General features: G+C 38.1%; 1 protein-coding gene across 1 annotated transcript; it reads right to left on the bottom strand.

The window, feature by feature from the left end:
* Nucleotides 1–14,958: 14,958 nt before the first annotated feature.
* LOC141282944 (zinc finger protein 862-like) lies at nucleotides 14,959–18,579 on the bottom strand. Its single transcript, XM_073816139.1, has 12 exons — nucleotides 18,474–18,579; nucleotides 18,307–18,393; nucleotides 18,054–18,224; nucleotides 17,795–17,970; nucleotides 17,535–17,710; nucleotides 17,271–17,440; nucleotides 16,939–17,177; nucleotides 16,780–16,848; nucleotides 16,591–16,671; nucleotides 16,301–16,507; nucleotides 15,978–16,208; nucleotides 14,959–15,072 (listed from the first exon to the last, which is right to left on the bottom strand). The coding sequence occupies exons 1-12, from the start codon at nucleotides 18,577–18,579 to the stop codon at nucleotides 14,959–14,961; spliced, it is 1,827 nt and encodes a 608-aa protein (XP_073672240.1).
* Between the last annotated feature and the right edge of the window lie 3,769 nt (nucleotides 18,580–22,348).

Here is a 22,348-nt window from a genome sequence, read left to right as displayed (position 1 = left end):
TAATGACTTCATTACGATAGAGGTCAGCGCTACTGGTCTATAATCATCATTTTGCTGAGGGCAGGATTTTTTAGGTACCGGAATAACAACAGAAGTCTTCCAGATAGTAGGGATGGTAGATGTATCTACAGAAAGTTGTAAAAATATGCTGCAATAAGAAGAATGGTTTCAGAACATATCATTAGAAAATGAAATATTAAATATAAACAAACACACACATCTGTATTTCCCAAATTATGTGTAACATATGTAAACTATATAGTTTAATCAGTGTTTCCCATACATAGGCTCTACTTGGGCGCTGCGCCCAGGTAAATTGCGACCCGCCCAGGTAAAAAAAAATCACTTTACGAATTCCCGTATTTTTTTAAATCAACTGGATGACCCGAGTTTTGTTGAGAGAGAGCGAGAGCGAGCGAGAGAGAGAGAGAGAGAGAGAGAGAGAGAGAGAGAGGGAGGGAACGGTGGGGGTCGGGTGACCGTGAAGATGATGCACGCGCCAAACTCATCATTCAGCGCGTCATAAACTCATCATCCAACGCGCCAAATCGGATCAACTGCAGCATATACTGAGCAGCTGTTTCATTCAAGACCTAATCCAGGTAAGTCATCTTGACTTTATTTTACTTTACCAAACAAAGATTAATTGTTAAAAATATATATAGTTTTTGCTTCAGCTGGGAACCGTCATGTCAGCCTAAGTTTAAAAATGCGCTAAAACTGTAAAATGGAATTCCGAGTCATCTAACGTTATATGATATCCATTTAAACAACATAGACTTAATAAGTCCCTCCAGTTTTTCGCGATTCCGTGAACACAGAAGAAAATTCAAAATCAACTAAATTATTGGTGGATGGTGACTTATTTTTCGAGGGGCACGAATGCAAAGTTTGCAAGATATTCGCTTAATCTTATGTGTAATCAGAGTTTAGTGTTATGTGAGTAAAACCATTTCGACGCAGTTGAACAACGAACATACATGTTTTCAAAGCGACATATGACCTGCCCCTCGGAAGATAAGTCACCGGCCGCTATGGATCCTGCATAATTTCATCATTTTCATGGCAAAAAAAATCTCTTAATAGTCTCTTGAAAAGTAAGTTAAATGATCTAATAATATGTTATGATGCATAATGCATATGATATAGTAGAAAACGTGGTGAACATCTTTGGCTATTTTACTACACATGAACATTTCTATCGCACGCAGAAACCTGCTACCAAAGCAACTGCACCCCACAGTTAACATGTAATCACAATCACATACACATCACCAGATTATCTCGACTTCAGTTGCAATTTAATCATATTTAACATTAGCACAAGACAGTTTTGCACAAAGTATCAACCTATTTTGTAGATGCTTGTATGTGACTTGGAAAACTGGAGTAAAATAACAAGTCTGACTGACTTTTTCTTTCTTTTAGCAATGAAGCCAATTGACTCATATTTTAAACGAAAAAGACAAGACGACGAAGAGAGACAAAGAAGACCACAGGTATGATGCAAAGTTTTAACAATGGAAATGTCAGACAACAAGCTTTTGGAAAACTAAATTAGCAAATAATTTTAGTTAAAAGTCAATATTGTATTTAATATGAAATGATTGCTTTCATTTATCAGGTAACATGCCTTGTTTTAAACATCAGGCAGTATTCTTGCCTTAAAGGGGCCATTGCACAATACTTTTTTAAGATGTCAAATAAATCTTTGGTGTCCCCAGAGCACATATGTGAAGTTTTAGCTCAAAATATATATAAATAATTTATTATTAGCATTAATGCAAATGAGCTGATTAAATTCAAACACTGATCACAATGATGGTGATTTGTTGCAATTAAAACTCAATTGTGCTTTTCTCTGCACTAAATGGCAGTGCTGTGGTTAGATAGTGCAGATTAAGGGGTGGTATTATTATAACAATAGCTCCTTATTACATCACAAGGGGGGCCAAATTTCAATGACCTATTTTTTGATGTGCTTGTAGAGAATGGTTTACCAAAACTAAGCTACTGGGTTGATATTTTTCACATTTTCTAGGTTAATAGAAGCACTGGGGACACAATCATAGCACTTAAACATGGAAAAAGTCAGATTTTCATGCCATGGCCCCTTTAAACCCCAGTAAATGATGTTGGAAATTAATGACCAAATAATTCAAGAAATATTCCAAATCCCAGACATCAGATAGTGAAAGTGCAGAGCCATGCGGCAGCATGGCAAGGGAGAGTGTAGTGGATGAGACAGGGACGAGTGTAGTGACAGAAAGGCCAGCTATAAGGCCAGCAAGTGAAGTTGCCCAAGAAGACACCACCGCTACAGGTATCCTGCTATATCGGAGAAAGTTAATGTGACAATGTGAACAATGTATTGACTCTCCAAACATAATGCATTCATTTTAGATAATCCCAGGCACAGGAAATCTGGGTGGAACCCACAGTGGCTAGACATGCCACAGTTCAAGTCCTGGCTGTACCTCACAAAACATGGTATGTCTGATCACCAGGACTGTTAGCATGTGTTAAAGCTTTAAAAGCTTACCACATTTGATTGATACATTTTTTGTTTTAGGAATGTTTTGCCGTATGTGCAGGCAGCATAAGCCAACAGCAAAAAAAGGTCCTGCACAAAGGACGTTTATTGAAGTTGGAGCTCTTGTGTTCCGAAAAGATTACCTGGAGCGACACATTGCCTCTGAGCCTCATAAACAAAGCATTGAAAAGCAGATTTCACTTGCCTCTGGTATGTTATTATTTATCATATGCAATTACATAACCAAATAAGTTTTATTTTTTCAACGTGGCATTCCTGTGTTGATTGCATAGGTTACTCAGTGGTACAGGCGTTCGAACCCAACATCATTGTTGAGCATGAAGCCATAATAGGAGGATTCAAGTGCCTGTATTGGCTTGTTAAAAATGAAATAGCACACCACACCAATTACCCCAAACTGTTAAGTCTGGCTGAGCTTTTGGGGTGTGATTATTTTAAGAAACTGAAGGTAAACTGGATTTAAATGGTGACTAAGTCTGTAACTGATCCATTGCATATGATGTACATAGTAAAATTGTTAATCAATCCAAAGGTTGATCAGAAAAACAACTACAGATCCCACAGAATTATAGACGAGATGCTGGAGATCCTGGCAATGGTAATTGAGGAGCCACTCCTGAAGGATATCAAGTCTTCTCAAGCCATTAGCCTGGAAATAGATGAAACCACGGATGTCTCGGTAAACCGACAGCTTGACATACATATCAGGTATGAATATGGGAGCTGTTAAAAGTTAAAAAAATAAAACAATAACATGCTAATACCTTTGAATCATATGCCATTAAGCATCACTTTATTTCAGATACCTAGACAAAGAAGGACGAGTGTTTAACCAGTTTCTTGACATGGTATCTGTGTACGATGGTAAAGCTGATACAATTGTTGCTGCTGTAAAGGATGCTATACAGAAAAAAGAGCTGCCAGTAGACCGACTATATGGTATTGGCACTGATGGTGCAGCTGTAATGACGGGTATTACATTTATTATCAATCAATATTTCAAATTGTACTCTATAACATACAGGGCTCTATTTTAACGATCTGAAACGCAAGTGCGAAGCGCAACGCGCAAGTGAGTTTGTGGGCGGATCTTGGGCGCTGTTGCTATTTTCCCGGCGTGAGAAATAACTCTTGCGCCGGGCGCAAATCAATAAGGGGTTGGTCTGAAGTAGGTTCATTATTCATAGGTGTGGTTTGGGCGTAACGTCAAATAAACCAATCAGAACGCTAGCCAACATTCCCTTTAAACGCAAGGGCGCAAGTTCCATGGCGGGTTGCTATTATTGTGACGGATTTACCAGGCGCACGCCAGGAGCGGTTCACAGCCGAGGAGACCGACGTCCTTGTACGGGGGAATCCCACGCTTGCCAGCATAAATCGGGCACGCCGTGTAACGGGAGGTGGATCTGCCTCAGGACTTGACGCCAGCAGAGGACATCGCTGCGTCCACCCTCACCGCTGAAAGGGTTTGGGGGCTTTGAAATCGGACCCAAGAAACGCAAGCAAGGTCCAACCCCAAAGTACTCTTACAAATCAAGTTCATATACATTAAGGTTTCTTATGAAAACATTTTAACTATTATTTACATAAAATAAACGTAATACAGCCACACAACAAAGTTATGAAAATATTTTAATCGTTATTTGCATGAGAATAAATAAAAACTATCACCACAATGCTCACCACTATGATTCCCCTTATCTCGTGTATTAATATTTTTAAGTGTAACAATTTATGATTTGCAAAAATAACTGTTGCATCTGTGTAGATTAGATAAGCAAAGTGTATGCGCGTTGTGCACGCTATACATTATGGTCAAGCATGCGCCCTCGCGCAACGCGCCACTGACTTTAGACTAGTTTTTTTTGGTTAGTAGCGCAATTGTTTTTTGAAACTGCAAAATAGCATAAGAGATGGTTTGCGCCGCAACACGCCTCCTTTTTGCGCTGAACCGCCCAGGGAGCGCAAGTTCATTCCCTAGTTTGCTGACGTGCATCTGTGGAGGGAAAAACCCCGCTGTGCGCCGGCGCAAAATACGAATGATACATGCGTCACTGACAAAGTCAATTGCGCTGGGTGCAAGATAGGGCCCACACTGTTTTTTATATATTATTTGACAGTTCTTTTTTCTTCAAAGGTAAGGTTAATGGGGTTGCAAAGCAACTTGCTGACAGCTTCCCCAAGCTCGTTTCAGTAGCATGTGCTGCACATCGTCTTGCTCTTGCATGCAAAGACTCATCCAACGAGGTCAAGTACATGGGAACATTCAGAGACCATCTCCAAGACCTCCATCTGTACTTCCACAACAGTGCTAATCGAACAGCAAAACTAAAGTCAGTAGCCAGCGTCCTTGGCATCAGTGACTTGAAAATCAAGGTGTGCTTTCATTGCTTTTGTATACAGTATCCATATAGCCTAAAGTTTATCATGTTGTTTTTTTAATACTTATCAACATTCTACTCCTAGGCAGTGAAGGATGTCCGATGGCTGTCACAACACCTCGCCATACAGAACCTACAGAAGAATCTTCCGGCTGTGCTTGCTACATTAGCTGAGTAGGCAGAAATAAGAAAGTGTCCAGTGGCCAGAGGACTGTACACATTCTGTGCCACCTACAGATTTGTTGCTGCACTTTATCTACAGGCTGATGTGTTGCCCCATCTTGCACGTCTGTCCAAAGTGTTCCAGAAAACAGACGTCAACTTTCTACACATCAAAGAGCAGGTATTTTCCAGTTTAATTCTGATTTATGTCATATAATATGCTATATGATTGATGTCATGGCTCGTTTATTGTTTCTTCATTAGGTTCCTATCACAATCACAGTATTGAAAGGCATCATGGAGGCAAGTGACACTCCCCCCACCGGGTCATTCCTTTCCCGATTTTATCAGGACCTAGATGACCCGGATGTACTTGGGTCCTTTAGCATTACCCATGAAGAGGAGAGGAGCAGGAGAGGCTGTAAAGAACAAGGAAGGCGGGAAGAGATGTGGACCAGATTCCTCAGAGATGTAAATGCATACATTTTCACCATAATTTTTCAGGAATTACTATCTTTATAACTCAATTTCCTGAAAAATATTTTTGTCATTCATCCCTGCAGGTCCTTCAACCTTACATCACCAGCCTCATCAGCAATCTTGAGAGCAGATTTGTGAATCTACACATCCTTGGAGCCTTCAGTGTGCTTGGGCCACAAGCACCAACCTTGGATGATACTGTCAACATTGCCCACCTGCAGACCCTCACCAGAAAATTTCTTCCTGGACAGGATGCCACAGTTGTCCAAGAGTGGATGTCTTTCAAAGGACATGTGCTGTTAGGAGCATTCAAAGTTAGACTTGGTTCTTTTAGTACTATTAATGGGATAGTTCACCCTCATGTTGATACAAACCTTAATAAATGTCTTTGTTCTGATGAACACAAAGGAAGATGTTGAGAAATGTTTGTAACCAAATCGTTGTTGGACCCCATTCACTCCACTGTGTTCATCAGAACAAAGACATTTATACCATGGTCTGTTAAATACTCGATTCTGATTGGCTGGAAGGTGTGCATTAAAACCGTTTAATGCACAGGTAGTTCCAGTCAGTTTGATTAATCTGCTACTATAAACATTGGTAACCATAGTAACACAGTTACACTTGCAGAGATAGTAAGCGAGTGAGCGAGACATAAGTGCGTCTCTCTTTAAAGTGTGCAGGTTTTATTTCAGCACTACTTTATTTAAAGCGGATGGAGTGCGAGCCTTAACTTAACCTCAGAAAATGACCGTCATTTTTACCCGTCTGTTAAAAAATTACACTGTAAACATTAATTACAGCTTTAACTTGGCAAATAACCAAGGTATAAGCGGAATAATCCACGGCTAGCCATGCATTAAAGGGTTTTAATGCACTTCGCAGAGACAACCACCCTCCGCTACGCGTCGGGTGGTTCTTCGCCTCTACGTCGTGCATTAAAACCCTTTAATGCATGGCTAGCCGTGGATTATCCCTTACTTATACAGGTTTGTAAAAACATGAGGGTGAGTAAATGATGACAGAATTAAATTTTTAAAAAACTATCCCTTTAACATAAAATATATAACTTTTGTGTTGTCTGTATTTGTTTTTAAAATATTACCTTAAACTCTAATTAAAACTTTGCAGGGATGATTTCTCTTTAAATCAGGATTCAATTATGACATTTTTGTATTTTCTATAAACTCTTTTCTATCCTGGTAGGACAAAAGTCAAGGAGCAATTATGGAAAAGCTGGCCAGTGAATTTGATGAGTGGGCAGACATTTACCCTTGCCTTAGTCAACTGGCTGCTGTTGCCCTGGTCATCCCGGTGTAAAGTGTGAATTGCGAGCGAGACTTCTCTGCACTGAACAGGGTAAGTGATTGTAAACCATATTTCAAGAGAGCACAAGGTGAAATGTCAGTTAATTTGATCTTGTGCTATCTTCCAGAATGGTTATGCAAGTTTGTTTCTGTTTCAGATCAAAACTGATATGCGAAATAAACTCCAAGGAGAGCACCTTGCTGCATGCTTACGGATTAGTATAAACGGACCTGCCCCTGAAGCCTTTCCGTACATGCAGGCCTTAGAAAAGTTTTTCTCAAAGCAGAGAAAAATTCATTGCTCTGACAGAAACTGTCATCTTTGTAAATAGATGATCATTTATTTTGTTAATGCTCTAAGTATAATTTATTTAATATGTGAATATCTTTCTAAATGATTTATTTACTATAATAAATAGATCATAAACCTTTGCTTGACCAGTTTATTCTAACCCCCCCTCACTGCGCTGAGCCACACCACCCCACTCTGTGCTGTGCCGCACCACCCCACTCCAGAAAAGTTTACCACCACAAGTAAATCCTCAACCTATGGGAAACACTGTGACTGACAAATTATTTGTACTGAAAAAGAATATATGTGCACTTGAAAGTTTCTATTTATTTATTAAAATAAAGAAACAAGTGTCATTTTGTCACTACCGAAACAATCACGTCACAACCGAAAAGTCAACACATGTTTCGATTGTGACTGTTTCGGTAGTGACAATTTAAGCTAACTTTGATCCTACTGCTAAGATGCTAATTAGTACGTAGTTAGCCAGCACAGTTCTCGACATTGAAACATGAGTAAAACCTAAATGACCAGTAGAAAAAATTTAATTTTTTTATTAATCATTAAAAATGTGTGATCGGTAGTGACATTGATAAATGTCACACACTGATTTCCAAACTTTTGATCACATTTACTTCAAAACCATGGGACTGATCTAATCACCATGCCACCACGAGGGAGTGAGGCACAGACAAAGTTTCTGGTTCAAAATTGAGGGGAGTGGCTTAAAGCAGTATTATATTATTGACCAAACTATGCAATGTTTCGGTAGTGACGTGAAAATGCGGGACAGTGTTTTTTTACATGATTATTCATGATTTTTACTGAAAATATCCAATAAATATATTTTTGGTTTTAATTAACAAAAGTATTCAAAATGATACTTCTTTAAAAAATTATAAAAAATTATTAAAAAATTATTTCATATTTATTTTTCTATGGTGAAATTCAGACCTTGGGGTTTGGGACAACCACCTCTCAATTGAAACCACCATATAAATGATGATATTTTATATATAAAGCCTGCAGCTACCTCAAATATTACTTTGGGTTTTGATTGCTATTTGCTTATATTTTTTATTATCAAAAATTTTCCTACGTTAATGCTTTTTAAATTAGTTTTTTTGTTCCGGGACAGCAATTTGCACGAATTCAGTAGAATGGCCCGTATACATTAATTTCATAATTTTATCTGAGCTTACACTATGTGTATATTAAAGTATTTTGTGTATAAACATGAATTATGTTAACACAGCAATAAATATAAAATTACTTCCAAACCTTATATTGTAATATTTGTTATTCTACATGTTGTTTAGTCCCTAGTTTATCTTTATACTTATTTATATGGATTAAGTAAGAAGGGGTCTCATTTATAAAGCATGCGTATGCACAAAACAGTTCTGGTAACATGCGTACGCCAGTTACCACACAAATGTTGTGATCTTTAAAAAAAAAAACTTAATGGGAGAATAGGCTTGCATGGTGGGATCAGAAGATAATTAATGTACGCACAGTTGCAGTAAGGGAACATTGCTTTGTCTGTATATTTTGGCGTATGCCATTTTTGGCTTTTGTGCATACATAGACTTTTAGTAAGGATCCTACACACAGTTTTATAAATGAGACCCAAGGTGTTTGTTCTACATATAACTATGCAAATAAATCCATTGGAAACTGTAGTCTTGAATATATAATAATTTAATCCGTGACATTTGGTGTGTCCTATTGTTTTAGACACCATCAACGGAAGGAGAGTGGCATAGCCGTGGACTTTGAAAGGAAGTGGCAGTTTCCACATTGCTTTGGGGTACTTGCTACTACTCCAGCTGTAGCAGACTGCTGACCAAAACATGGTTGATGGGCAATGGAAGAATCGTGGGACGGGTGCTTTTCAACCGATGAACACCACCTCACATCGCAATTGTATGGCAACAGCAAAAGTGCAACGCAATCTGATGCGGGACTACTTTGTCTCACCAGCGTGTAGTGTTTATTGGCAAGTTCAACACATTTAAAAAGGAACTGATGTAGAGTTATCCCTGCAAACAGCAGATTAAAGCCAGTTATTGAAGTATAGTATAGGACATTCGTTTTCTTGTGTGTTCTAAAGTCCTGTATTTGTAAAGAACACAATGTGGTTCACTTTTTCATTGTTTTAAGTATTCTGTTTATTGTTGTGTTATTATTCAATTAATTTTAATTGCATACAAATCAAAAGGTGCAGGAATGTAACAAATAAAGGCAATCTGCAAGTTGCAATTAAGTGCCTTATACTAACTTTATTTCTTGATCCACACTCATTATTCACAGAACATTAACAATGTTTCTATAATACGGTGCTAAACATCAACATATCTGATCATGCTAAAAATTTATGGGGATTGTGATGATAAGCTCTGGGCATTTTTACTCAATGTGGATTAATCTAACAGCCAATCACACACAATTATATTACGATATTTATATATCACCCAGCCCTTAAAGGTAGGGTAACACATTTTGAAAAATGCTAACGGTAGCCGCCTAGCAATTAAATCCCGATCCCACCCTCAAGTCAAATCGCTCTCCAAAGTCACGCCTCTTTCCAAACACATGAACACGCACAGATCAGACGGTCACATTTCATGTCTCATTCACCAGTGAGAAAACTTTGCAGTACAAAGTGAATAACACTTCCAAAATAACCAAACAACTGGTTTACATCAGAATTAGTTTAAGCACACGTTCGGTTGTGTAGACGTAGTAACTATATCGTTATGCTAATCCGTAAACGAACACAAATTTCATAAGCAACACAATGTTTCATCAAAGTATAATATCTGAATCCATCTCAATACAAACATATCGCGTACCTACCCTACCAAAATAAACAGTGCAACGACCCTTTCAGACCCTTTGCCTCCTGTAGCTGTTTGCATCTCGTGGTAAAGCACTAAAGTTACTGATGTTAATTTGGGTTTTTGCTCTTGCTGATCCAGGCAGTTTTTGCTGTTGTTGTTATAAAAGATGCATTTAGTTTTGTTGCTCCTGTGTAGGTTGTCAATTCAGCAGAAAAGTTTGGTGTTCTCGCTGTTTACAGACAGAGCGCACGTGAACGCGCCGATGACGTATGGTATCTGCGTGGACTCGCTGCGCAGTGGGAATTCAAATTACGCTTACGTATGAGGGACATAAAAGGAAACGTCCGTTCGGACCGAAATCTATGATTTGTTGAACATTTTTTGGTCCTACGCCTTTCACAGATGACATAAATTTTTACAAATACATTTAAACAACTTAACACAGTGATTGCTATCAGGATGTGAGGAGACTTTTAACCAGCATAACTAAAAATGTTTCAGGATCAAATCTGTTACCCTACCTTTAAAAGGGCTCTACATAGGGATTTTTGTAATGTTTAATTGTGTTAATGTGGTGCACTGCACGTGTTCTAACAATGTATATTTTGTCTGTCCACATAATATATATTCAAATGTACTACATTGTTTTCAAGTTGCACAAACAACAATGCAAGGCTATAAAGCACTATTCATATTGGCGTTTTTTGTAAAATATGACAATGTGTTTTATACTTTTATACTTTGTTGCATTAAATGTATTACTTTCGATAGACCATTTATTTCATGAAACAGCACTGGGAAATTCAATCTAAACCCTTCAACAAGTTTAATCACCTTATTGATAAATGTAATACATAGTAAAGTCAATAGTTTGTAAACAAAAACACATCGGGACCGGACCGCACATGTCATGCATGATATATGCATAGGGTAGGTTGTTCAGGTGACAACATTGATCCGCTTCTGTCAGTCTCCTGGGCGTTGTATAGCATCACCATTATGCTTCTTTTGAGATGTGATAAGAGAACTGGGTCTTCAATATCCCTCAATTCCAAAGCCATGGTTCTCAAATGAAGTTAATGTATCCCTAGTTGTTTGTGAGTCCACTTGTGCAACAGTAAAGTCTAAAATCAATAAATAAATGCAATGTTTTCAGTTAATATTTACCTCCACACTTTATTTTATTTGTCTATTCAAACTTAATATGAGAATTTATTCCTTTGTTTACAAGCTCTTTCGACTGGTACAAAAGGCAGATTGTAATGTAACTGAATATCCTCTAATACACAATATATAACAATAAACAGAATTACAGTAAAAAGAATTATACACTTTATAATGTTTTACAGACATATCCCAAAATAGGATTACGCTAGCTTCTATAATATGCATGTATATGGAAATATGACCAATTAATTTACATTTTACCCTATAACATTTAGATAATGTAATAATAACATTTGCTCACCTGGCTGTTTTACAGCGTTTGCTATTTCTCTCCACCGTTTCTTTTTCTCAGCGCAGTTGTGGTAAATATATGTGAAACGTCATACAGACATTTATGCCTGAGTTCAATGTTTTCTTGGTGACATGCTGCTCATCTTTCCGTGTGACGTCAACCCCTCGTCGGATTGGCTGTAGCTCGTGACATCATAGGAGGTCGAGTCGCGCGACAGCTCCAGATATCTAACAAGCTAGATATTTTTCTGGTGTCGGCGACGCGTCTGCGAGCCGTCTGCGAGCGTCTTTGATGCGTTGTTGGCTCTTTCATACCAACAGATTGGCGAACGTCGATCGCCCGCTAATCCCCCGCGATTTGCACCCGATCACACCCCGACCTGTCGGCGAGCGAACGATTTGCAAATCGGGCTTAAATCTGGCTTAAAATCATGTAGTGTGAACTAAGCATAAGGGGCTTTGTTAGGCACGACGCGAAGCAGAGTTTATTGCGTTTATAAAACGGTTACTTCATATGCATAACGTTAGAGGGATTATATAAAATAAAACACAAATAAGTTGTAATTACATTAGTACAAATATTACTCTTCCACCAAACAAAGTAGTTCCTCATCAAGTGTGACTGAAACAGAGCGCAGTTCTCAACCAACACAGATGCAGCAAAGACACAATGAAAATATGATTTAAGACTGTGGTGTTTATTTTATAAATCACCATTAATCTAATTTATACATTAACATATATCGTGCATCTGTTGAAGTGATGATCAAATATGCTTGGAAGCATGCTTAACTCTTTCCCCGTCAGCGTTTTTTTTTTTTTTTTAAGTTGCCACCAAGTTTTAGTTTAATGCCTTGCAGAAAAATTATCTTCTTTAAATAAACATAAAATATCAAATGAAAGAACAGACCATCCGCTTTCAAAAAAAAAAAAAAAAAAAACGTTTTTTTATCACCTCTCAAATTTTCAGCTAAAAGCGGAGATAATTCCATTTTTGTGAAGAACTTTAGTAAGAGATCAGATTCAAAGCCATCAAAACTTACACGCTGTGTTTTCAGTGTTGAGTGAATGCATCAGTGTTTAAGTTGGGTAAGATCGCCATCAAGTGGATAATAGCGGACGTATGAACTTGAGTTATAAACTCCTCAGACAATGTTTTCTCTTTATCGACGAGGTGACTCAACAATATTTATTGACAGTTATCTGGATATCGCCATTAATTGTGCAATTGTAGACAAATTAAAAATATGATTAAAGACACTGTTGTTTATTTTCATAAATCAGTACGCAGCAACAGTGGCGCAGTGATACTTATGTAATGTGGTCTGAACCGTGAGGTTACCGGTGTATTTTATCATGGCTTAGAACGCATTTCAACCAATCAGAATGAAGAACCAGAACTGCCCATTTTATAAGTTACTTTTTTACAGGGGGGAGAGGTTTCTAGTATAGTTCAAAAAGGACAAGGGAATATAAATCTCAAACTAGTTGTTTTTTATTGTAAGAACATCTTAACAATTAAAGTGCAATAACAAAAAGTTAATAAAACAAAAAGCTTTTTTTATAACTAAGAAACATTTATGGAATTGTTTAATGATTTTTACTGGTGAGTTATGCACTTGAAGCAAAAATAATATGAGGTCAGCAGCTAGTAAATAAAATCACTATAGTAAGGTTGTAATTGATGTATTGCTGGTAACATACATTATTTTATTAAACTATATACCTAGTTTAAATGAGCATATAATGAGATGAGTGCCATATAATTTTATCCTTTACACGTTTATTGTATTCTAGCTTCCCAGACCTGAGTACCTGATGTCTTTCAATCTCTCTCTATCTCTCGCTCTCTCCCTCTCTGCAATGTCTAATGACATGCGCATTCCCGAGGACGTTCTTGAGTTGTTTGACTTGACGCGAAGCTGATAGACCTCGAAGGATAATGCACATGTATTAAAAATGCGATGTGCAAATTAGCGGTAAAAACCTAGCCTGGTCCAACCAGACTCTCGTACATTCATTTCATTTGTACAGAGAGTCTGGCCACGCTCCATTGGAAAGCGTTACTTCCGTTAAGGAGGGTCCATTGTTGAAGTTTAAAACTATTGGATCTGCCCAGAGTACTCAGGATCTGCCAAAGCCAATCGCTAATGTGAGGTCGTGACGTATATCATGCACCGAAACTGGACGGAAACAACAAGTCAGAATAATCAGACAAACAAAACTTAGCAAACCTGGTTCTTGCTCCGGCTTTAACTTCTGTATATTCGGCAGTTTTGCAACAACGGCCCGAATAGCTTTTCTCGCGTCTTTCTCCGCTGCCATTACTGAACTACAACTCAAACTGACGCGCGACCTCAACGTCATCGTTCTTAGCCACCCCCATCTGTTCGCTGATTGGTCCTGCAGATTTTTGCAGGAGAAAACGAAACTCTATAGAGAAATCCCAGACGTACTGCTGAAGGGAAATGAAAATTAAGCGGAAGCACGTAGGAGGGCAGAGCCAGGCTAGTAAAAACCCGGCTCAATGAAACAATCGCTTCGCGTCAATCAGGGGTTTCTTTCATAAGAATTGAATTGAGGGTGTGGCAACTCGATCCGTACAGCAACCCGATCGGTTTCGCGCATGTGCGAAATGACGTCACTTCCTGTCTAAAGGATGGTAAAACGATTTACGGCAGTTTCGGATATTAACGCTTTTCTTCCCCTTTTATTAGCGCTTTATTTGCAAGTCTTACTATTTACAACTATGTCTGCCTTTCAACAATTGATAATATTGCTCGTGTAATGTCTGTTTTGTGTGCAAGTTTGCTTAGTATGACTTGTTTTTGTGGTATTTTTGTCCTAAGCAATCACTAAAATAATATATACAATTTGTAAGGTTAATGTGCGACAAAAAAAAAGCGTATGAGAAAATGTTATGTAAAATTAACAGTGTTTCCCATAGGTTGAGGATTTACTTGTGGTGGTAAACTTTTCTGGAGTGGGGTGGTGCGGCACAGCACAGAGTGGGGTGGTGTGGCTCAGCGCAGTGAGGGGGGGTTAGAATAAACTGGTCAAGCAAAGGTTTATGATCTATTTATTATAGTAAATAAATCATTTAGAAAGATATTCACATATTAAATAAATTATACTTAGAGCATTAACAAAATAAATGATCATCTATTTACAAAGATGACAGTTTCTGTCAGAGCAATGAATTTTTCTCTGCTTTGAGAAAAACTTTTCTAAGGCCTGCATGTACGGAAAGGCTTCAGGGGCAGGTCCGTTTATACTAATCCGTAAGCATGCAGCAAGGTGCTCTCCTTGGAGTTTATTTCGCATATCAGTTTTGATCTGAAACAGAAACAAACTTGCATAACCATTCTGGAAGATAGCACAAGATCAAATTAACTGACATTTCACCTTGTGCTCTCTTGAAATATGGTTTACAATCACTTACCCTGTTCAGTGCAGAGAAGTCTCGCTCGCAATTCACACTTTACACCGGGATGACCAGGGCAACAGCAGCCAGTTGACTAAGGCAAGGGTAAATGTCTGCCCACTCATCAAATTCACTGGCCAGCTTTTCCATAATTGCTCCTTGACTTTTGTCCTACCAGGATAGAAAAGAGTTTATAGAAAATACAAAAATGTCATAATTGAATCCTGATTTAAAGAGAAATCATCCCTGCAAAGTTTTAATTAGAGTTTAAGGTAATATTTTAAAAACAAATACAGACAACACAAAAGTTATATATTTTATGTTAAAGGGATAGTTTTTTAAAAATTTAATTCTGTCATCATTTACTCACCCTCATGTTTTTACAAACCTGTATAAGTAAGGGATAATCCACGGCTAGCCATGCATTAAAGGGTTTTAATGCACGACGTAGAGGCGAAGAACCACCCGACGCGTAGCGGAGGGTGGTTGTCTCTGCGAAGTGCATTAAAACCCTTTAATGCATGGCTAGCCGTGGATTATTCCGCTTATACCTTGGTTATTTGCCAAGTTAAAGCTGTAATTAATGTTTACAGTGTAATTTTTTAACAGACGGGTAAAAATGACGGTCATTTTCTGAGGTTAAGTTAAGGCTCGCACTCCATCCGCTTTAAATAAAGTAGTGCTGAAATAAAACCTGCACACTTTAAAGAGAGACGCACTTATGTCTCGCTCACTCGCTTACTATCTCTGCAAGTGTAACTGTGTTACTATGGTTACCAATGTTTATAGTAGCAGATTAATTTCGAACTGTAATCAAACTGACTGGAACTACCTGTGCATTAAACGGTTTTAATGCACACCTTCCAGCCAATCAGAATCGAGTATTTAACAGACCATGGTATAAATGTCTTTGTTCTGATGAACACAGTGGAGTGAATGGGGTCCAACAACGATTTGGTTACAAACATTTCTCAACATCTTCCTTTGTGTTCATCAGAACAAAGACATTTATTAAGGTTTGTATCAACATGAGGGTGAACTATCCCATTAATAGTACTAAAAGAACCAAGTCTAACTTTGAATGCTCCTAACAGCACATGTCCTTTGAAAGACATCCACTCTTGGACAACTGTGGCATCCTGTCCAGGAAGAAATTTTCTGGTGAGGGTCTGCAGGTGGGCAATGTTGACAGTATCATCCAAGGTTGGTGCTTGTGGCCCAAGCACACTGAAGGCTCCAAGGATGTGTAGATTCACAAATCTGCTCTCAAGATTGCTGATGAGGCTGGTGATGTAAGGTTGAAGGACCTGCAGGGATGAATGACAAAAATATTTTTCAGGAAATTGAGTTATAAAGATAGTAATTCCTGAAAAATTATGGTGAAAATGTATGCATTTACATCTCTGAGGAATCTGGTCCACATCTCTTCCCGCCTTCCTTGTTCTTTACAGCCTCTCCTGCTCCTCTCCTCTTCATGGGTAATGCTAAAGGACCCAAGTACATCCGGGTCATCTAGGTCCTGATAAAATCGGGAAAGGAATGACCCGGTGGGGGGAGTGTCACTTGCCTCCATGATGCCTTTCAATACTGTGATTGTGATAGGAACCTAATGAAGAAACAATAAACGAGCCATGACATCAATCATATAGCATATTATATGACATAAATCAGAATTAAACTGGAAAATACCTGCTCTTTGATGTGTAGAAAGTTGACGTCTGTTTTCTGGAACACTTTGGACAGACGTGCAAGATGGGGCAACACATCAGCCTGTAGATAAAGTGCAGCAACAAATCTGTAGGTGGCACAGAATGTGTACAGTCCTCTGGCCACTGGACACTTTCTTATTTCTGCCTACTCAGCTAATGTAGCAAGCACAGCCGGAAGATTCTTCTGTAGGTTCTGTATGGCGAGGTGTTGTGACAGCCATCGGACATCCTTCACTGCCTAGGAGTAGAATGTTGATAAGTATTAAAAAAACAACATGATAAACTTTAGGCTATATGGATACTGTATACAAAAGCAATGAAAGCACACCTTGATTTTCAAGTCACTGATGCCAAGGACGCTGGCTACTGACTTTAGTTTTGCTGTTCGATTAGCACTGTTGTGGAAGTACAGATGGAGGTCTTGGAGATGGTCTCTGAATGTTCCCATGTACTTGACCTCGTTGGATGAGTCTTTGCATGCAAGAGCAAGACGATGTGCAGCACATGCTACTGAAACGAGCTTGGGGAAGCTGTCAGCAAGTTGCTTTGCAACCCCATTAACCTTACCTTTGAAGAAAAAAGAACTGTCAAATAATATATAAAAAACAGTGTATGTTATAGAGTACAATTTGAAATATTGATTGATAATAAATGTAATACCCGTCATTACAGCTGCACCATCAGTGCCAATACCATATAGTCGGTCTACTGGCAGCTCTTTTTTCTGTATAGCATCCTTTACAGCAGCAACAATTGTATCAGCTTTACCATCGTACACAGATACCATGTCAAGAAACTGGTTAAACACTCGTCCTTCTTTGTCTAGGTATCTGAAATAAAGTGATGCTTAATGGCATATGATTCAAAGGTATTAGCATGTTATTGTTTTATTTTTTTAACTTTTAACAGCTCCCATATTCATACCTGATATGTATGTCAAGCTGTCGGTTTACCGAGACATCCGTGGTTTCATCTATTTCCAGGCTAATGGCTTGAGAAGACTTGATATCCTTCAGGAGTGGCTCCTCAATTACCATTGCCAGGATCTCCAGCATCTCGTCTATAATTCTGTGGGATCTGTAGTTGTTTTTCTGATCAACCTTTGGATTGATTAACAATTTTACTATGTACATCATATGCAATGGATCAGTTACAGACTTAGTCACCATTTAAATCCAGTTTACCTTCAGTTTCTTAAAATAATCACACCCCAAAAGCTCAGCCAGACTTAACAGTTTGGGGTAATTGGTGTGGTGTGCTATTTCATTTTTAACAAGCCAATACAGGCACTTGAATCCTCCTATTATGGCTTCATGCTCAACAATGATGTTGGGTTCGAACGCCTGTACCACTGAGTAACCTATGCAATCAACACAGGAATGCCACGTTGAAAAAATAAAACTTATTTGGTTATGTAATTGCATATGATAAATAATAACATACCAGAGGCAAGTGAAATCTGCTTTTCAATGCTTTGTTTATGAGGCTCAGAGGCAATGTGTCGCTCCAGGTAATCTTTTCGGAACACAAGAGCTCCAACTTCAATAAACGTCCTTTGTGCAGGACCTTTTTTTGCTGTTGGCTTATGCTGCCTGCACATACGGCAAAACATTCCTAAAACAAAAAATGTATCAATCAAATGTGGTAAGCTTTTAAAGCTTTAACACATGCTAACAGTCCTGGTGATCAGACATACCATGTTTTGTGAGGTACAGCCAGGACTTGAACTGTGGCATGTCTAGCCACTGTGGGTTCCACCCAGATTTCCTGTGCCTGGGATTATCTAAAATGAATGCATTATGTTTGGAGAGTCAATACATTGTTCACATTGTCACATTAACTTTCTCCGATATAGCAGGATACCTGTAGCGGTGGTGTCTTCTTGGGCAACTTCACTTGCTGGCCTTATAGCTGGCCTTTCTGTCACTACACTCGTCCCTGTCTCATCCACTACACTCTCCCTTGCCATGCTGCCGCATGGCTCTGCACTTTCACTATCTGATGTCTGGGATTTGGAATATTTCTTGAATTATTTGGTCATTAATTTCCAACATCATTTACTGGGGTTTAAAGGGGCCATGGCATGAAAATCTGACTTTTTCCATGTTTAAGTGCTATGATTGTGTCCCCAGTGCTTCTATTAACCTAGAAAATGTGAAAAATATCAACCCAGTAGCTTAGTTTTGGTAAACCATTCTCTACAAGCACATCAAAAAATAGGTCATTGAAATTTGGCCCCCCTTGTGATGTAATAAGGAGCTATTGTTATAATAATACCACCCCTTAATCTGCACTATCTAACCACAGCACTGCCATTTAGTGCAGAGAAAAGCACAATTGAGTTTTAATTGCAACAAATCACCATCATTGTGATCAGTGTTTGAATTTAATCAGCTCATTTGCATTAATGCTAATAATAAATTATTTATATATATTTTGAGCTAAAACTTCACATATGTGCTCTGGGGACACCAAAGATTTATTTGACATCTTAAAAAAGTATTGTGCAATGGCCCCTTTAAGGCAAGAATACTGCCTGATGTTTAAAACAAGGCATGTTACCTGATAAATGAAAGCAATCATTTCATATTAAATACAATATTGACTTTTAACTAAAATTATTTGCTAATTTAGTTTTCCAAAAGCTTGTTGTCTGACATTTCCATTGTTAAAACTTTGCATCATACCTGTGGTCTTCTTTGTCTCTCTTCGTCGTCTTGTCTTTTTCGTTTAAAATATGAGTCAATTGGCTTCATTGCTAAAAGAAAGAAAAAGTCAGTCAGACTTGTTATTTTACTCCAGTTTTCCAAGTCACATACAAGCATCTACAAAATAGGTTGATACTTTGTGCAAAACTGTCTTGTGCTAATGTTAAATATGATTAAATTGCAACTGAAGTCGAGATAATCTGGTGATGTGTATGTGATTGTGATTACATGTTAACTGTGGGGTGCAGTTGCTTTGGTAGCAGGTTTCTGCGTGCGATAGAAATGTTCATGTGTAGTAAAATAGCCAAAGATGTTCACCACGTTTTCTACTATATCATATGCATTATGCATCATAACATATTATTAGATCATTTAACTTACTTTTCAAGAGACTATTAAGAGATTTTTTTTGCCATGAAAATGATGAAATTATGCAGGATCCATAGCGGCCGGTGACTTATCTTCCGAGGGGCAGGTCATATGTCGCTTTGAAAACATGTATGTTCGTTGTTCAACTGCGTCGAAATGGTTTTACTCACATAACACTAAACTCTGATTACACATAAGATTAAGCGAATATCTTGCAAACTTTGCATTCGTGCCCCTCGAAAAATAAGTCACCATCCACCAATAATTTAGTTGATTTTGAATTTTCTTCTGTGTTCACGGAATCGCGAAAAACTGGAGGGACTTATTAAGTCTATGTTGTTTAAATGGATATCATATAACGTTAGATGACTCGGAATTCCATTTTACAGTTTTAGCGCATTTTTAAACTTAGGCTGACATGACGGTTCCCAGCTGAAGCAAAAACTATATATATTTTTAACAATTAATCTTTGTTTGGTAAAGTAAAATAAAGTCAAGATGACTTACCTGGATTAGGTCTTGAATGAAACAGCTGCTCAGTATATGCTGCAGTTGATCCGATTTGGCGCGTTGGATGATGAGTTTATGACGCGCTGAATGATGAGTTTGGCGCGTGCATCATCTTCACGGTCACCCGACCCCCACCGTTCCCTCCCTCTCTCTCTCTCTCTCTCTCTCTCTCTCTCTCTCGCTCGCTCTCGCTCTCTCTCAACAAAACTCGGGTCATCCAGTTGATTTAAAAAAATACGGGAATTCGTAAAGTGATTTTTTTTTACCTGGGCGGGTCGCAATTTACCTGGGCGCAGCGCCCAAGTAGAGCCTATGTATGGGAAACACTGATTAAACTATATAGTTTACATATGTTACACATAATTTGGGAAATACAGATGTGTGTGTTTGTTTATATTTAATATTTCATTTTCTAATGATATGTTCTGAAACCATTCTTCTTATTGCAGCATATTTTTACAACTTTCTGTAGATACATCTACCATCCCTACTATCTGGAAGACTTCTGTTGTTATTCCGGTACCTAAAAAATCCTGCCCTCAGCAAAATGATGATTATAGACCAGTAGCGCTGACCTCTATCGTAATGAAGTCATTAGAACGAATAATGGTCAGTAAATTGAGGAGTGAGGTACAGCATCTTTTGGACCCCTGCCAATTTGCCTATAATAATGGCAGAGGTACTGACGATGCATTAATTACAACTGTACATTCTGTCTTAAAGCACCTGGAAAATCCATCAGGTTATGTTCGATTATTATTTATGGACTTCAGTTCTGCATTTAATTGTATTCTTCCTCAGATAATGTTAGATAAATTACAACAGATGGAAGTGAACCCCTTCATTATTAGATGGTATGGTTCTTTCCTGACAGATAGGAAGCAGCAGGTGAGAGGCAATTCCACTCTGTCTAATTCTCTGAACATAAGTACAGGTGCCCCTCAAGGCTGTGTAAGCTCTCCTTTATTATTTATAATATACACAAATGACTGCAGAAATATTAATAGAGACAACTGTATTATTACATTTTCAGATGATACGGCTATACTTAGCTTACTTACAAAAGACTCAGATATTAGTACCTATAAAAATGAGATAGAGGAGGTAGTGAAGTGGTGCAACAGGCATAACTTGCTCCTTAATGTAAATAAAACCAAGGAATTGATTTTTGACCCCAGGTCGATAGGGGATCACAGCACACTTCAAATTGAAGGTGTTCGTGTTGAGCAGGTAACAACATACAAGTATTTAGGTGTACAATTGGATAATCAGTTGCAGTGGTCATTTCAAGTGGAGTATGTTTGTTCAAAGATATGTCAACGTCTATATTTTTTGAGACATCTCAGAGTTCATGGAGTGGACAAGGATATTATGTTAGTGTTTTACAAGGCAGCTATTGAGTCCATTGTCCGGTATGGTATCGTGGCTTGGTTTGGTAACCTGTCCGTTAAATTAAAATCACAGCTACAAACATTGATAAAAAGGGCAGGGAAAATAATAGGGCAAATGCCACCGACAACTATAAATGAGCTCTGTGAGGTGGCAGTGAAGAAACAAGGTTTAAAAATCATCAATGACCCCAATCATGTCCTACATAATGAGTACGAGCTGATGCCTCTGGGTAGAAGGTACAGGTTACCAAACTGTAAACTTAATCGATATAAATTTTCATTTGTGCCACTTTCAATCAAATTAATAAATAACAACAGATAGGGGTGCGTGTGTATTAGCTGTATGTGATGTATGTATGATACATTTTATTAAAGGAGATTGGATATAATAGTAGAATAGGTTATGTCTTTGTAATTTTAGGGTACTGGTGTAATATATAGTTAGGTTTTTTGTATTATGAGTGTATATGCTGTGTTTATAGCTGTTATGGAATTGTGCAATCGGGTACTGTGCAATACAAATGCTAACTACTATAGTAAGTTTAACGGGACATGTGGAATTGTCAGGATGAGGTGGGATGGTGGGTGTGTTTTGTGTAAGTAAAGTGTGTTTTCTATCTCTTTTGTGTATGTATAAATGTATCGCTTTTTATTTCCTGATTGCCCAAGACAAATTTCTCCAATAGGAGACAATAAAGGCTAATCTAATCTAATCTAATCCAATCTAATCTAATCTACAAGTGTCTGTATTTAAGAAAAA

Source organism: Paramisgurnus dabryanus, chromosome 11, assembly GCF_030506205.2.
Source record: "Paramisgurnus dabryanus chromosome 11, PD_genome_1.1, whole genome shotgun sequence".
Taxonomy (NCBI): domain Eukaryota; kingdom Metazoa; phylum Chordata; class Actinopteri; order Cypriniformes; family Cobitidae; genus Paramisgurnus; species Paramisgurnus dabryanus.
This window is presented reverse-complemented; position numbering and strand designations above follow the sequence as displayed.

Coding starts and splice junctions, on each gene's coding strand:
- LOC141282944 (XM_073816139.1), bottom strand. CDS start 18,579: ATGGCAAGGGAGAGTGTAGTGGATGAGACAGGGACGAGTGTAGTGACA. Junction 17,178..17,270: donor TGGTGCAGCTGTAATGACGG/GTATTACATTTA, acceptor TTTTCTTCAAAG/GTAAGGTTAATGGGGTTGCA. Junction 16,672..16,779: donor TACAGAAGAATCTTCCGGCT/GTGCTTGCTACA, acceptor CTTTATCTACAG/GCTGATGTGTTGCCCCATCT.